General features: G+C 47.4%; 1 protein-coding gene and 1 long non-coding RNA gene across 4 annotated transcripts in view; both read left to right on the top strand.

Annotated features, from left to right (window-relative positions):
- The window catches only part of GNA13 (G protein subunit alpha 13), a 30,579-nt gene extending 15,618 nt beyond the window's left edge, over positions 1 to 14,961 (top strand). For 2 of the 3 annotated variants that reach the window (XM_081580808.1, XM_081580807.1), the window contains 2 exons: positions 8,223 to 8,273; positions 9,727 to 14,961. In XM_081580808.1, coding sequence (XP_081436934.1) covers positions 8,223 to 8,273; positions 9,727 to 10,299 — 624 coding nt within the window. In that variant the 3' untranslated portion in view covers positions 10,300 to 14,961. The remainder of the gene's footprint in view (positions 1 to 8,222; positions 8,274 to 9,726) is intronic. The other variant, XM_081580806.1, reaches the window with a different exon arrangement.
- Positions 364 to 1,881, top strand: LOC145542300 (uncharacterized). Its single transcript, XR_014079755.1, has 2 exons — positions 364 to 985; positions 1,453 to 1,881. It is a non-coding gene; the product is annotated as an uncharacterized LOC145542300 (long non-coding RNA).
- Positions 14,962 to 16,884: the final 1,923 nt, after the last annotated feature.

Raw genomic sequence — 16,884 nt, forward strand, 5'->3', positions numbered from 1 at the left:
AGTTTCCTACTGAATAAGATGTTCTTTAAACATATGTATGGTGAAGCCTACCTAAATGAGTATTCAGGAAACATGTCTACCTGGCTTAGTTTGAGGATTGTAAGATGGATGAAAAGTAAAGGCATATTATAGGTATACAAAAAAAAACTTCCGATGACAGTCCAGGCAACACCACAGGGCTGGTCAGTTGACAGTTGTGATCAATTTAAGGAGTAAAGAGATTTGTAACTTTCTCTTATCTCTTGATTCTGTCTCCTCTTTGAAATACTCCAGACTTGCAGATGGGAAGGGCTTAAAGTGCATGGCAGCTGTGAGAGCCACTCAGCCGCTAGATTTGGCTGTTTGGGACACGGGCCTCTGTTCGTAGTTGATTGCTCTTCAGGACGTGTGCGCCGGTCACAATGCTCGCCTAGTGGCGGCTCCTCTGCGTAAGGAAAAGCTGAATATTAACTTACGTCATCGTTTTCAGAATCACGTGTATGCTTAGATCTCAGAGGAAGACTTCTCTCTGCTTAATTATCCTGATGATACAGATTTTCTTTGAATTGTAGTATTTCCTGTACTCCCACATTTACTGTTTTTTTTTTTTTTCCCACATTTACTCTTAAAAAACTAGTGAATAGTGCTAGTCTCATAACTGGAGCTTCGCTGGCGGCTCAGTGGTAAACAATCCACCTCCCAAAGCAGGAGATGAAGGTTTGATCCCTGGCTCAGGAAGATCCCCTGAAGAAGGAAATGGCAACCCACTCCAGTATTCTTCCCTGGGAAATTGCATGGACACAGGAGCCTGGCGGTCTACAGTCCATGGGGTTGCAAAGAGTCACACGTGACTTGGTGACTAAACAACAACAGCAATCTTGTAACTAGAAGGGCCTCCACACATAAAAATGGAATGTTTCAATTAAGGAGCACTTATATTTTTCTAATTGACTTTTATTCACAGTGAATTTTCTGCCATTTATGAGACATACCTAATCAGCCTGCAGTTACGTTCTAGACATTTTACAAGATTAAGCATTTTAGTAACAAGCTAAAATCTGTTGCAGTACTTACAGTTCACATTTGATTGAATTTTATCAGCTCTTTTCTTTCTAAAGTGTAATTTTTACCTGTTCACCCGGTAAAAAGATAGACTGCTCTTAAACACTTTGCATTGGTTTATTTACCTGTCATGCAAAGTTCAGCTGTCTGTTGCAGAAGCAAATTAATTTTATAACAAATTGAAGTTAAATTTAAGTTCCTTAGGGTCCTGCTGCCAAAATATAAGTAGCAGTTCTAATAGTTGTTCTCATTTGTGCTTTTTTAGCTGCGTACTCGGTTACAGCTGTAGTACCAGTTTCATTGACTTTTAACCACGGGAGGCTCTGGGGGCTCACTTTGAAGGCTGTGGGCTCTGTGGACATTTGAAAACGGGCTCTGGGGGTACGGAGAGGAAAGCGGCCAGGGCTGCAGTAACACGGGAAGTAAAGCTCCTCTGAGTCACCACGCCAGCCTTTAAAAAGAGAAAGCTGTGCTCAAAGGCTTAATTTTGCTCTTCAGGTCACAGTTCAGATATGTCAAAGGAAGGCCCAATGCTTTTCTTGTGAAACGTAGTTCAACTCAAGTAAATGTGCTTGAAACCTACTTTGGTCATAAGGTAAAGCTAAGTAAGTTTCTATTATAGATTCTTAATATTCTTGGCATTTTTACAAAGCTTTTTAAAACCCTAGCTGGTTTGGTATAATCAATATCAAAAGATAAAATTAATATGAGGGTCTTCCTGGTGGTCCAGTGGTTAAGACCACACTCCTAATGCAGGAGCCTGGGTTCGATCCCTGGTCGGGGAACTAGATCCCAGAGGCTGCGTTTAAGATCCAGCATAGCCAAATAAATAAATAAAAACAATTTTTTTAAAAAAAGATAATATGAAATCCAGTTTTGAATAAAATATTCAGTAAGTCCAGACCTGAACTGATGCTGGGATTGGCTCCTCAGAATCACTTCTTGTGGGACTTGTTAAAATTTTGATTTGGTGGAACTGTGCTAGGCCTAGGGAAGCTTTGTTTTTAAGGAGCACCCTCTTCAAAAATTCTTGTCATAGGCTTGATGGTATGATATTTTAGACTTCACATGCCAAAGGACAAAATCCAGGGCATTTTGTAGGTATTTGTGTTAACAAGAGAGAATTCAAACTTCCACAGACTTTTTATTGAAGAAATCCATAATAGTAAGTTGTACACAGTGTTTCTTAGTACAGGTTTACTAATGAGAATTAGATTCTTCTGGAAGGGGGCAGCGTTTTGCTTTTGGGAGGAGTCTGCTGTCATCAGAATCAGTGATAAGTGCTCACTGTTCATGCTGATCTGTGCATCTCACCCTTGGGAGAGTCTCTGCCTCACCCGGATGGATTTTACCGTGAGAGATCTGAGAGGGTTCTGTTGGAGCCTCTCCGTGTTTGCCTCTGGGCGTGGCCTTTATGCTGCAGCTTTACCATCACCAGTTCTTGCATAGCTGAGTGGAATTCGAAGTATGGCTGCGTTTTTTTTTTTTTTTTTACACTTGCATTATGGTCTGAAAGATGTTGCTAGAACTATGTTTTATTTTACAAATATCTGTCTGCTGCATGTTTGCGTGAAAATGGAGGCCCACTGTTTTAACTTGACAGCTGAGAACGTGTTCTAAGTGGTTGGATGTTGCTTGTAATTCCAGGAATGCTGACTGTCAAAGTGATTTTTGCATGCATGTGCGTGCTCAGTCATGTCTGACTCTTTACGACCCCATGGACTGTAGCCTGCCAGGCTCCTCTGTCCATGGGATTTTCCAGGCAAGAGTACTGGAGTGGGTTGCCATTTTCTTCTCCAGGGGATCTTCCCCACCCAGGGATTGAACCCTCATCTCCTGCATTGGTGGGTGGATTCTTTACCACTGAGCCACCTGGGAAGCCCCTACATAATGTATTTTGCCTTTAGGTTTGGATTGAACTCGTTGGGAAGTGTAGTCAAGTCTTCCCCAAAGTTGATTTTGAAAAACTGTTCAGTGTTCCGCTTTAGTGGTTGAAGGTGGGTTCTTATTGCAAAAAAATTTGGTTTCATCCATTAAAATCTCAGTGAAAATTTACCCCGGCTGAGACATGGGACAGGTGTAATAGGGCAGGTCAGCATATTCAACTTTTCTTGCTGACCAAGCTCGTGGGCCTGGTGACAGTCCCGTCCATGAGAGCAGATTAAGTCTTTCCTTAACAGCACTGGCTCTGTAAGACAGTATAGACGTCAGGTGTTTCCTGCAGAGTCCCTGCTAGTGAAGAATCCGGGGGGGGTTAGTCGCTCAGTCGTGTCCGACTCTTGTGACCCCATGGACTGCAGCCCACCAGGCTCCTCTGTCCATGGGATTCTCCAGGCAAGAGCACTGGAGTGGGTTGCCATTCCCTTCTCCAGGAGAATCTTCCCGAAGAACCTGTGGTGTGACTGTTTCCACAGTCTGTGAAGTGGCCTTTTCTGCTCCACACCTTCGCTGCTGGCGGCCGTGCTGCAGGCCCCGGCGCAGGCTGTGCGCGCTCGCCTGCAGCTCTCCCGCAGACCGCTCGCTCAGGCTCCCTCTTCAGTCATTCCGTGCTTGGCACTGACCCCTGAGGAAACCACCCCTGGGCAGTGGGGGCAGTCCTCCCTTGGCTCGCAAACCCCAGCTACCGGAGACTCGTCAGCCCTCAGCTGCAGCCTCATTTCCATTTTTACCTCTTGTGAAGAAGTCCTGTGACGAGCTGTTCCGTTTAGAATGTTGGTTTTGTTGCCTTGCTCCTCCGTGGTGTGGCGTTCTGTTCCGAGAGCTTGGTCTGCGCTGTGGTGCTCAGCGCCGTCCGCACACCTGTGCGCTTGTGGCCCTGACCCACTTCGTCTCCGCCAGCAAAGACAGTCTTTCTGACACGTGCCTCCTGTCCAGGGGCGACGCTGAGGCCAGCCCTCGCTTAGGCTCAGCTCTGTGAAGCTGGCACGGAGTGAGGTTGATAGAACTCATAGAATTCAGTTCAGAGGGATGCCGGAGCCAGTTGATCTCACCTGTCAGTTTATCTGACTCTTGAGGTGACGTCATCAGGCCCCTGGTTTTGTCAGCAGCGGAGCCTGTCATGTGATGAGCACCGCGTCTGCGGCCACTCTGCCCTTGTGTGGGCCGAACCCGGACACACACCGGGTGGAGAAACGGGGAGCCCGTCAGAGAGCCCTGTACCCCTCAGGCCGGCCGCAGCAACCTAGAAGCTTCCCTCAGGATTTCACACAGAGAAAAGAACTAAGGGATGACCTCAAACATCTTAGGTTTTAAAAGTCGTAAATGTGAAATGGCTTTTCTTTGGAAGTTTATTAAGAATTCCCTTCAGTAACATAACATACTGAGGAGAGTTATAATGGCGCCTCAAGTCATGATCAGAAAAGTGAGTCTTGAACCCATGGTGTTTCTTGCCCAGGACCTGAAGTTACTTCTGTGTTAGCCAGGGGACTGAGCTTGAATAGTGAGTCACAGCAGAAGTGCCCACTTCAGAGTTCGCAGGCACAAAGGTAAAGGAAAGGAGAACTTCACTTCAAGTCAGTTGTACAAACTGGAATTGTTGCCTAGGGCACAGCTTTGGTGATTACCCATCGAACCAGGGGACTTCCTCATTCTACCGACCGTTAGATTGAGGCTCAGAGAAGTTTAGGGGCTTGCCAGATCGCTCAGCATTGAGGAGAGGACTCGAATCAAAGTTAATGTTAGACAGTCCAAAGACTTCCGATCACCTCTGAAGTGGTTAGGGCAAAGGATTTGAGGGAGGTCGGCCCTGGGTTCTTCACAGTTCATCCCCAGGCCCCGGAGGGGAGGCGAGGGGGCCGCAAGGCCGTGCTGAGTGAGGCGTCGGGTTTGCATACGGAACCTCTGCTCAGACAGAGGCTACTGAGAACAGGGATGCCGTCGTTCATTCTCTCTGTCCTTCATGGTTGAATTGCAAGGAACACACATTTTATATATATTTTAAGAAATGTTTATTTATTTAGCTGCTCCAGATCTTAGGTGCAGCATTTGAACTTTGGTTGTGGCATGAGGGATCTAGTTCCCTGACCAGAGATCGAACCGGGTCCCCTGCAGAGGGAGCTCAGAGGCTCAGCCACTGGACCACCAGCGAGGTCCTTTTTTATCTTTTAATTTGGATTTGTTTCTCTTTTTTTTAAGGTTGTAAAAATAGATTTCTCTCTGCTGTTTCCCCAGTAGAGGTCCTTAAAGCTCCTGTAAGGAATTTCCCCCGAGTTACCGAACTCAGAAGAGTGTTCACCCTTCCATAGTGTGTGTGTTCACACCGCACGTGTGTGTTTAAACCTGTATTGTCTCAGGACAGGTCTGGGGGGAAACTTCACCTCTCGACAGTCAGAGGCCTCCATCAAAAGACCATTGAGGTTATTCTTAAGATGATCATTCCTACTTCAGTCTTCTCACTAACGGAGGCTCAGTCATGTCACCTGTGATATAAAAGATGAGTGAACATTGCTTTTTTTGACTGAGGAATTATTTTAAACCAAAACATGTTTTTCACAGGAATAATATTTTAAAGCATTTCTTGTCCTTGAATAGATACTGGCCAAATGTTAGGGGAGAAGGCAAAGGGCACCTTATTTAGGATTTAAAATATTAGCGATAATCCACACATTGAAATGTGTGAAAATGAATTAAAATGTTTTTATTTAGATTTTGTACAGTGTCAAGTGCACAGAGGACTTTGTAGATGATACTGATGAAACTTTCTTCAGTAGAAGTTGAAACTTGTTAACAGGAGCACTTGCGTATTTGTGTAATATCATCATGTGATTTTGATGACTTTATGAATTCCTAATAAACAAAGGCACGTTCTGAGACCCCTCTTAGAGAATGCAGTTAAATCAGGAAGCTTTAGTGAAATTTAAAATATTTCTTTGTATAATAATACCAAGAGGAGACCAAATGGGGATGATTTTCCTGTTTTGAGAAGAGAATATAGTCACTCAGAACTGCCAGATTACCTAGTCCATATTTTAAATAGCGAAAACCAAAACCTATGTACTGCAGAACTATTCTTATCATGAACCCCCGAGTACACCTTTATTAACGGAATTAAGAATTTTCTGGATTACAGATAGACACTGCATACTGTGTAATCTCCACCGTGTTTTGCAGCAAAACACTTCAATAGTTTGACCCGGTACGAGAAATAAAGACTGCACAGTGCCTCTCGGCAGTTTGGGTCGGCTTTGCTGCCACGGGAGTGCTGGGGCCAAGCTCACGGGGAGCTTGTGGTCCTTCGCTTTGTAATCATCTACCTCAGTTTAGCAGTTAAGTGTTAGTCATGCCCGACTCTCTTCAACTCCATGGACTGTAGCCCGCCAGGCCCCTCTGTCATGGGATTCTCCAGACCAGAATGCTGGAGTGGGTAGCCATTTTCTGCTCCGGGGATCTTCCCGACCCAGGGATCGAACCCAGGTCTCCCGCATTGCGGGGCAGATGCTTCACTGTCTGAGCCACCAGAGAAGCCCCAAGGAAAACACACACCAGGTTTCCCTAAGATTGTCCTTGATCGAGCAGTGAAGACTGTTTCAAATCTCCACGTGAAGAGCTCTGGATGGAGCAGCCTCCTGCAGCAGACCACAGTCTCTGGGAAGTGCCTTGGTGACTGGCCGTGTTGTGTTCGAATTCACTGTATTTTTCATGGAACACCGTTATTCCTTGAAACAGACAACCAGCTTACTCACACTTGGGCATTTGATGGGCCTTTTCTTTTTTTTTAAGAAAATGAGTGAAATTATTAGCCCGTCAATTTGAGGAAAATAAGTTTATTGCCATTGATAAAACTTAAGCTTTCAACTGCGATCATAATTTAGGAAAGCTTGCGTCTGCTTGCGACTGTGAGCTTGTTGACGTCCCGAGCCGCAAGGCTTCTTACTAGGCCATGCTGAGGACAGTGAGTATGATTCTCTCCACATCGTGTTTCATACAACTCATTGTCCACTGTATTCCAGGGCTTGATGCTGCAAAATTGTTGGGGCTTAAAAGACCCGTTCAGAGTACGAGGTAGACTTTTAATAAGCTGTCATTTGTCAAATTCCGGTGTAGAAACAAAAATATCTACAACGGCAGAGGCTATTAAGATACTCCATTTCCAGCGGGCATTCTGTAGGAGGCCGGACCTCCTCAAGTGGCTCCAGCTGAAGTCCCCTTTGGTGGCAGCGCGGGTGCAGACGCAGTCGCGTGTCTTACTGTCTGTACTGAGCTCGCGTGAATGAGTTTATTATTGGTATTTTTAAGTGAATTAATGAGTAAAATATTTGTTAAGCTGCCTCATTTTACTTTCTAACATGGTATTGTAGCTGTAATCCACTTAAACAAAGTCTCTTTGGGATCCTGAAGAATCTTAAGTGTATAAAGGGCATCCAGAGACTAAAATTGTGAGATCCGCAGCTCTAAGGCCTCATGACTCAGAGTGTGGCCCCAGAAATCACCTGATTGCAGAAACTACCTACAGACAAGACCTTTCGGTGACTCTCTTCTGCATCAGGGAGGCACGGCCTTCCGGAGCCAGACCTGGGGGGCAGCTTCTGGCAGACGGGCGCTGGGGTGGCAGATATTCATTGGGTGGGGAGTGAACACACAGCCTTCTCTGCGTGGGTGCTCCCCACTCACCTGTCTGTCCGCTGTTCAAGGATTTCCTTGAGGAAGGTGCTCCCGAACTCTTCAGGTGTCCGAAATTGCCTGACGTCTGGGAGAACTTTGGGCACTGGGGCTCGGGGGCGGGGCGTGTGCCTGGACTCGCCTGTCCCCTCGGGGTCCCCACCTCGTCCGTGCTTTGCCCCTGTCTCAGAAGACGACCACCACTGACGTAAGCTTGAGATGGGAGGATGTAGACAGAAACCATCCCACCGGGACTGTAGTTGTATGTTTTATCTCGAAAGCAGTTTGCACCTTTTCATTAGGTCTTCCCTGTGGACTTGCAGCTGTGTGGAAGTGTGTGCGTGGAATCCTCTTTGAGGGGGTGGTCGCGGTGGACGCTCGTGCAGAGACTCAGAGACTCCCAGGCTTCGGCGGAAGCAGACGTTTTGTACGTTTTTAGTGGAGTCAGCTGCTCCGTCTGAAGTTGGTGACTAAACAGAGTATGTTTGGATTAAGTGTACAACCAGACAGTTTAACATAAACTGTTGTAACAAAGTCTTCCATTTCTCAGCGCTAATAACGATTTATTTTCTTCTTGTTTTCAGGGTGAATCTGTAAAATATTTCCTGGATAACTTGGATAAACTCGGAGAACCAGTAAGTTTTCAGGCAGTGTTTATGTTTATTGCCGTTAGAAAGCAGTAGCCAGGATGAGAAAATTTGGAAAAATTATGTATTGAGCTATTATTCCCTTTTTCCTCGTGGCTGTATTCGGATTGTTCCCACTTCATTTTTTCCACCCTCTCCCCTCCTGACCGCTGCCATTTCCACGCTGCCCACTGTTTCATGAAGGTAAAACTTTACAGAAAGAAGTTTATGCTGGAAAAGAAGCTGGAACATGAACGAGTCCGTGTCGCGGTCTTTGCTTTTCTGTAAGCGGAGGCTGAACGCAGAGTGCTCACTGAGTTCGGAACTTCCGGCGAACAGTGTTTTCCAGTTCAGGAACCCCATTTGCAGGGCTGGAGGCTGGATTCTCGACGCTGTGGTGTGGGCAGAGGCACTCGTGCCCAGGGAGCCGCCGGCTGGACCGTCCCGCGGTGTGTTCCCCGTGGCCCCGAGCCGGCAGAGGCTGGCGCTGGCCACTCTCCACGCGGGGCTCAGGCAGAGGCCTCCCTGGAGGAGGCTTCCCGCTGCTCAGAAGGCCCCTGAGAGCCGCTGCTCTGGCGCCGCGCCAGTCCCGACCCCTCCCGAGCCTGGCTTCGGGTGCCTCCTCCTGAACCCGGTTCTGTGTAGAGTCTCATGTGGTCTTACGGGGTCTTGGAGATATTTAACCCTGAAAATAAAACGGAAGGAGCGCACAGCATGAGCCCTGTTGCGGGTAGGAAGCAGCCCCGCGTGTCCAGGATGTGGAGAAGGACCTGCTCTCGTTCTGGCGGGATGCGCTCCGCCCTCCCCCTGCTCTCCCTCCTCCGCTCAGTGGCCCGCGTCTCCCCAGACGCGGGTGTCCTCGGGGTTCGCTCTCCGTGGAGGCCTCTGTGCTTGTCTGGTTTGTCCGCTCCGTCCACATCAGTGAGACTTTGTGTGAAGACCTACCTCACTGTCACTCTCCCATCGGGTTAGGTGGTAGTCAGCCTTAAAGAAAAGTTAAGTACCAGCCAAGTGGAGAGAAATTTTAGTGGATAAACTCAGTTTTTAAGAGGTATTTCATGTTTTCCAATTCAGATAGCGTGGACCTGACCTGTTCTGAGTTCGCCTTTTCGTGTAGGCCTTCCTTGAACATACCACTCATCCTGGGTCCTTCCTCTTGTTTTCAGACTCCATTGCTTGTATTACAGTTGTTTGTTCATGTGAGGTTGGCTGGTCTTTCCCTGCCTCTTTCCCTGAAGACAGGGACCTTGTGTCTTGGTTCTGAAGAGCTGAGTTTTTGCTGCTTAGCGACAGTGCCTGGCACCTCTTCGACATTCAGCAAATACCCTGCAGCCTGCCAGGCTCCCGGTCCTCCACTGTCTCCCGGAGTTTGCTCAGATTCGTGTGCAGACCAGTTAATGGTACACGACACTTTCTCATTATTCCTGAATCACTGAGCAGGAAATACTTTTCTCTTTTCCAGGAGTACATTCCATCCCAGCAAGACATTCTGCTCGCCAGAAGACCCACCAAAGGCATCCACGAGTACGACTTTGAAATCAAGAATGTTCCTTTCAAAATGGTTGACGTGGGTGGCCAGCGGTCAGAGCGGAAGCGCTGGTTTGAGTGCTTCGACAGCGTGACGTCTATACTGTTCCTCGTCTCCTCGAGCGAGTTTGACCAGGTGCTCATGGAAGACCGACTGACCAACCGCCTGACCGAGTCTCTGAACATTTTTGAAACCATCGTCAATAACCGGGTTTTCAGCAACGTCTCCATAATTCTCTTCTTGAACAAGACAGATTTGCTTGAGGAGAAAGTGCAAATTGTGAGCATCAAAGACTATTTCTTAGAATTTGAAGGGGACCCCCACTGCTTAAGAGACGTCCAGAAATTCCTGGTGGAGTGTTTCCGCAGCAAGCGCCGGGAGCAGCAGCAGAAGCCCCTGTACCACCACTTCACCACGGCCATCAACACCGAGAACATCCGCCTGGTGTTCCGCGACGTCAAGGACACCATCCTGCACGACAACCTCAAGCAGCTGATGCTGCAGTGACGCCCGGCGCCCGCCCGCCGCCTTCCTGTTCGCTCTTTGTTTCCTTTTTAAAGCAGGCGTTTACAGCAGGCATTAGAACACTCTTGATTCTGGGTTTAACTCCTTGGAAATGTCAGCTCTCCTCCTGCCAGTCCCGGCCCCCGGCGGAGGGCCGCCCGTGGCTGACGCCCGCGGGCCGTCCTCCCACCAGGCCTCCGCCGAGGTGTCCTTCCGGCTTTGACCCTCCGCTCCTCCAGCAGTGCTCCTGTGGTGCGCTTGGCGCCCTTGGCCCTGCGGGGCGAGCTCGGGGACGCGCAGACCCGGGCGCGCGCGGGTGCCTCCCGTTGCCCGCGCGCAGCGGCCGTGGCCGTGTCCAGCCTCGTGGCCTTTGGGAAAGGGCCACTGGGGGAAGTTTGCTCTGAGGAGGGGCGGTCGGTCAGTTCCCTGGCTTTGGCCTTCGCGATTTTCTGATTGCTTGTGTACCCAGCAGTTGTGCTGTTCTGTGGCTCCTGAAGGCAGGATTCTGCGTGTGTCTTAGTTTACGGAAGGCTGTCTCATCCGACGCGGGCGGAAGCTCACGTGGTTCAGTGTGCGCAGGCACGTGCCTTGCGCAGCGTTTTCATCAGCAGTCAGAAGAGTGACGTTCAGGCTGCCGTTCTCAAACTTAGATATGTCATAGGTGCCATGCAGGGAACACTCTGGCCATAGCAGCAGCTAAGAAGTGCAACCTGGTAACAACTTCCTGAATAAACACAGCCCTTCCCAAGGATGTTCTGTTTTACTCTCAGACGTTGAGATCCCGTCTCAGACGCGGTGGGTCCCACAGTGGGAATCCCTGTCGCACCATCACCGACGTGGTTCTTCACGCTCCTGCCTATTCCAGTCAGCTCCAGGCGGCAGCATTTATGCGGTTCTTCGGAGCTTGCCAAGGGCAGTATTTTCCTGTCACGCTATTCAGGAAGCCATTGTTTGAGGTTCTCATTCCTTCTTGGTATGGCTTTAAAAGAGGCTGTACGTGTTTACAGCGCTGTTGTTGGTGGAATTCCAGCTCTCCTGAGCTGCATTTGGAAGGTTCAAGGATTCTCCCAAGAATGAGTAGTCGTGTTCCAGTTTCTGCTGAAAGATGCTTACATGTGACCTCCCCCACCACGCCCCGAATTAAAACGCACCCCCCCAAGGAGCTTTGCCATTAACAGACGCATCCTCCTCCAGCGCCTCAGAATGGCTGGTTTTCAGCATTAAGAGGGCCGCCTTGTAGGCTATGTGTGGTGTTGGAATTGGGTAGAGAAACAGGTGTACAAAGTGACGGTTTGGAAAGTGATGGGTTTTCTCCCTTCCCTGAAAATGGTGACTGACTGTGATCCCTGCCCCTGTGCTGTGCAGCTGGCTGTGTTTTCGGGCGTTTTCTAGGCAGGAAGTCCTGGAAAGACTGGTCAGAATTCTGGGTCCCCCAGGCCTCCCCGGTCGGGCTCTCGGTCCGTCTCGCTTCCGGTCAGGGTAGGACTCGGCAGGGACCCGACCAGGGGCTGTCGGCGCGCCTGACTTCTCGCACTTGGAGCTCCTCCGCCGCTCCCTCCCGCGGCTGCCCGTGTCCGTGTCTTGCTGATCCTGTGCGGCTGCTGTGAGCCCCTCCCTGTGACACAGGCGCCGTAGAGCGGGGCCCGTGCATGTCTGAGAGTCCGTGTCCAGTGCTTCCTAGCAAACACAAGTGTGTCGTTTAACCCGCAGAGTGAACCATTTCAGGGCACGCACGTGCACGCTACACGGAGACTTTGGTGGAGGTTTGTGCGTCGGTTCAGCGGGAGGTGGTGGTTCACTCCAGTGAGGGCTGAAGTCAGTGTGTGCAGGCAGGAGGGACGGTCTGGGAGGTGCTCGTTCGGACCTTTGACATGAGCCACGCGCGGCCTGACAAAGCAGAGGTCCCCATTCTGACCACCGCAATCAGATGTTAAAACACCAAAGAGGTGGGATACTCTTCTGAGCATGTGAGATTCCTTTCCTGATGTGTGTGAAGTCTCAGAGTCAACTTTCTTCTAAAGTAAAACCTTGAGAATATTTTGAGGCAGTAAATTACTCATACAGGCTTGCAGGTTCAGTCTGAAGGCTTTAGTTCACATGTTTTATATACTGTATTTTTAAACCATGTGAAAGAGTCCTATACCTGTATCATGGAAACCAGATCCTTTTAAAATACCACTATGTGAAGGAGGGATGGACGTTAGGGACGAACCTGCAAGGGTGCTCCTAGTTTTCCCCGTGCCAGTCCCCCCACCCCAGTCTCTAAGAATGCAATTGGAATTTAAAATTCTTCACTGTATTTAATTTTCTAAGTCTTCATGGTTACAATTGGAGTAAAATGTGCCTAATTCTCCATTACATTCTGTTCTTAGGTCTGAATGTCTTCTTGTTTAATTCTTAAGAAATGTCACACAAGTGTCTTCATTGACCTTGAAGAACCTTAGAGTATACAGAGTTGCCTTATAAAGCAAAGAACACCTCAAATTTTTGCCTTTTTTTTTTAAATAGGGAAGAGTTTTTTGTCAGATATTTTTTCTGAAGATCCAAATAATTGAAAGGCATGCCTCTGCCACTTAAATATCGTTTTTAACCACCGACATGATCGCTTGCTGCCAAGTGTTGTTAAACTGGAATCTGTAGCTGTGTTTTCTGGGACGGGCACCGATAGCTAGGGCCCTACAGCGACCGTGGAAGCCCCACCACGTGTCCTTCACACGGCGAAGACCCTCTGGTTAGACTCTGGTGAGGCTGCCGAGGGAAGTCCTTGTTCAGTGGTCGGTATAAAGCAGGAAGAAGTCAGATTCCCCCAACCCCAGGAGTGATTAGAAGTGTTGATTTACATGCACAGAAATCATGGGCTCCATAATTGTAAGCAGAAATGAGTAAATCTTAACTTCCTGCATCTGTCCAAATACTTGTATTTATGCTTTTGGTAGGATGTTATTTTCAGCATTAGTACACGTATCCGGTTATGCCTTATTTATATGAAGAATAAAGTTACCAAGTCATGTTCTGCAATGTTCTGAAATTCAAATCACTGTGTGAGAAACCCTCAAATTGGTGCTTTCATTATATAATGATACATTGTGACAGAGCCCCAAACCAAGCCATTTGAAACAAAATTCTCTCCGTTGCAATCTGTAGAAGTGTTACTTCTGTACCTGTATTGAGAAGGCTGCCTATCAGTGTTAACTCTCCATTTCTTGTTTGAATCCATGAAATCATGCCTGTAAATTTCAGTCACACATTTGTAATAATCTCGCTAATAAACCTAGAGAAAGTCACTCCGTTACCTTTTCATTTCTTTTAATGAAAGAAAGTTTTAATTGAGGGATCAAGAGCACAGATTCTGCATGTCTTTTTTTTTTTTCAGTTGAAAATCTGACTTTATCTGCCTTTCACATCATTTCATCAGGCAAAGTTACGTTACTCACAGGTGATCTGTCCGTAGGTCTGTGCTGCTGGACTAAAAGTGCTGCTTTTTCTTTCCTTCTTCCTTCGAGTGATAGGATACAGCTTGGCTTTTCAGTGTAGTAACCACGAGGAAGGGAGAGAGTGTGTGAGTGTGTGTGTGTGTCTCCACGTTCCAGATAAAGCAAACAGTAACCATTCCCATTATTTTATGGTACGAGGTTAGGGCTTAATAAATTTATAGAGATCAAAGTCAAGTCTAAACCTGGACACTTTTCAATCAAGTTGAACCTGGAGGCTTTTTCGGCACCATCAGCTTGCTACTAGCCTTGGCAGAGGCGTGGTTGTTGACACACCTGCAGTGCACCGCTGGCATTCTCCTGTCTGTACTTGAATGGATAGTTAGCATAGAAAGAACTCATCCTCGCGGCGTCTAGGTCTGCCTGATTTCCAGTGGCAGAGCTTACATGGAACAAAAAATGTTAGTGGTAGGGCAGTGATTTCTGGGTTGGTAAGAGATTTTGTGACCTTTCCAAAACACTCACCACCTTTGAGTGATGAGCATTTCCAGATGGACGGAAGCAGGGCCCCAGGAGGCATTACACTCTCAGTCTGTGAATCTCCTGATGAAGGATGCTCCTTACTCAGTCTCTGATCTGGGCTTGTCTCTGGAAATCCTGTTTGTAGTATTTCTTGCCACAGTTAAGTGTTGTGTTCATCCTCAATCATGCCTGTTTAGGGGTTAATTCTTGGCAAGGACCTGTAACAATGCAGCAGACTACACCGTTTACCCTTTCTTTACCTCTTACTTGAAAGTAGAATTGCAAAATGTTGAAATGGCTTTTCCCTGCTACTCCAGTGTGGTGGAGCTCATTTACCACAGACGCCTTATCAAAAAGTCTATTTTGTAACAACCTGATAGATACTGTACCTAACAACATGATTTGTATTAGCTCTGTATCAAAGTATTTGCAGCTTCAGATTTTTTATACATCTATCTTTTTATAACTCTGAGAACTGAGCACATTATTTGGTAATTGTTGTACATTTTTTTTTCTGTCAGTGCTTTAGGATTGGCAATAAATTATTTCTACAGGAGGTCTGAAAGTGGAAAGAATGATTTGATAAAATGAATTACTAGTCATCAAGGCTTTTTACTTTTGTACATATTTTGCAAAAATTTTGCCTCTTGCTATTAATATTTGCTTTGTAAAAATTACTGACTTTTAATAAACATTTATAAGCTGTTCCATACTATGATGTTATTTAAACTAACTCTTTGATTAATGTCAAGAGTAAAGCAGATACTTAAAGTCTGAAAGAAGTTCCACCCAGTGACTGGAACCTCAGCAATCTCTCTTGGCAGATCTCTGACAATACTTTGACTTAAGTTGGTCTATAAACGTTTCCTCACTGAAGAAGGGATGTGGACTTCAAGAAGGTTCCCCAGCGTTCGTTTTGAGTGGGAACCAGGAGCAGGAAACGCCACCTCCTCTCTGCTGCTCTTGAAAACACTGAAGTTGTGTACAGTTGTCTGGTGTCAGTTTGTCCGCCTGCAAGTCTAACACTGTTAACGTCTTTTGTAGCTGAAATGGTGTTTTAAAAGCAAACTGATACGATTCCACTCCTTTTTTTGTTTCAAGAAACTTGATGATTTACAGAAAAATTGCAAAAGTAGCAGTTTCCTGAAACCGCACTGTGGGTGATGGTCTCCCCAGTGAACATCTTGAACTACCCTAATTAATGCCTTGCATTATACTCATGTCCCATAGTAGAGCATTTGTTAAAATTAATGAGCCAGTGTCGATTTCGATACTTTAGTCTTCACTAAAACCTATATTCATTCAGATTTTCTTAGTTTTTCCCTGTTGCCCCTTTCTATTCCAAGTCCATCCATCCAGGACGCCATCTTACGATGCCGTGTCCTGTCTGTCTGGGCCGTCCTGTCACAGCCTCGCAGACTTCCCTCGTTCCGGGTGGCCTCGGCGGTTTGGGGAGTAATGCCAGGCGGGTGTGCGGTTGCCCGCCCCTCTGTTGGGAGCAGCCTGGTGTCTTCCTCGTGACTGGACTGGGTTCTGTGTTCAGGGCCTCAGAGCTGAGGCGGCACTTGTGCGATTACATCATTCGTCCTTTCCTTTGCAACTTCCGCTCGGTCAGAAGTCCGATACCTTCGGGTCTGTGTGCACCTTTCCTTAACTGCCGCTACGGGAGACAATGGGTGCTTTTCTTCCCCAGAGCAGAAAGAAGGGGCTTTCCCTACCATCGGGACTGCAGATCAGGTGTGAACAAGCATTCGTGGTGATGGCTGTAATCCAGGACTGGTTGGTTCCAGGCGTTTCTCGCAAAATAAAAATTGTGCCCCAAACTCACATTTACTGTGAGATTTCCCTGTTAACCGCAAGAAAAATTGAGAAAAATCTGGAGGTACTTCCAAATCTACAAATACCTACCAATTTGTAGACTGCAAACAGGCTTTCTTTGTGAGATTTAAGATCTTTTAAAATTGAAACTAAACTCACTTGTGCGTTTGAATCTCCCAAAGCAAACCAAGAGGTCTTAAAAAAAAAAAGAAAATCCCACAACTTTTCTTATTCTGTTGTTGGAACAAGAGAATACTCATTTGTCGATGGAGACGGCTAAAAACCTGTTGTCCAGTCAAGTGCCAGGCACTGTCGACATGGCTGATTGGCAGTCACATCGCCCTGGCAAAATGGCCTGCCCCGTTGCCCAGACTGTGGGTTTTTGAAAGAGAAAAGAGACTTCTGTCCCTTGAGAATGCAGGAAACTCGGAGTTCATAGGTTAAACCAGAAGTTTGTTTGGGTGACAGGAAATTTGGCAAATCCTCCAAAAAACAAAAAGACTCAGGCCATGTTTTAAAAGACATACTGTGTGACTTTCCCCCGGGAGCAAGCGGGGCCCCTGGAAGACAGAACTGCAGCTGGAGCAAGGAGGGACAGAAACACGGTCACGAGTGCCCGAGCGTCTGTTTGCAGGTCCACCGAGACGAGAGGCTCCCGCGGGGCTCCGTCCGAGGCCACCGCAGGGCAGCAGCCCCAAGGAGGCGGAAGGAAGTGCCCCCAGGAGGAACGATCGTACAGTGTTGCTTGGTGTTTTCCCCACGGAGTTCCGTGGAAGGAAGACAAGCAGTGAGGCGTCTCGAAGAGTTGATCGTTCTT

Source organism: Giraffa tippelskirchi, chromosome 3, assembly GCF_054371585.1.
Source record: "Giraffa tippelskirchi isolate mGirTip1 chromosome 3, T2T-mGirTip1v1.2.pri, whole genome shotgun sequence".
In the NCBI taxonomy this organism is placed as follows: domain Eukaryota; kingdom Metazoa; phylum Chordata; class Mammalia; order Artiodactyla; family Giraffidae; genus Giraffa; species Giraffa tippelskirchi.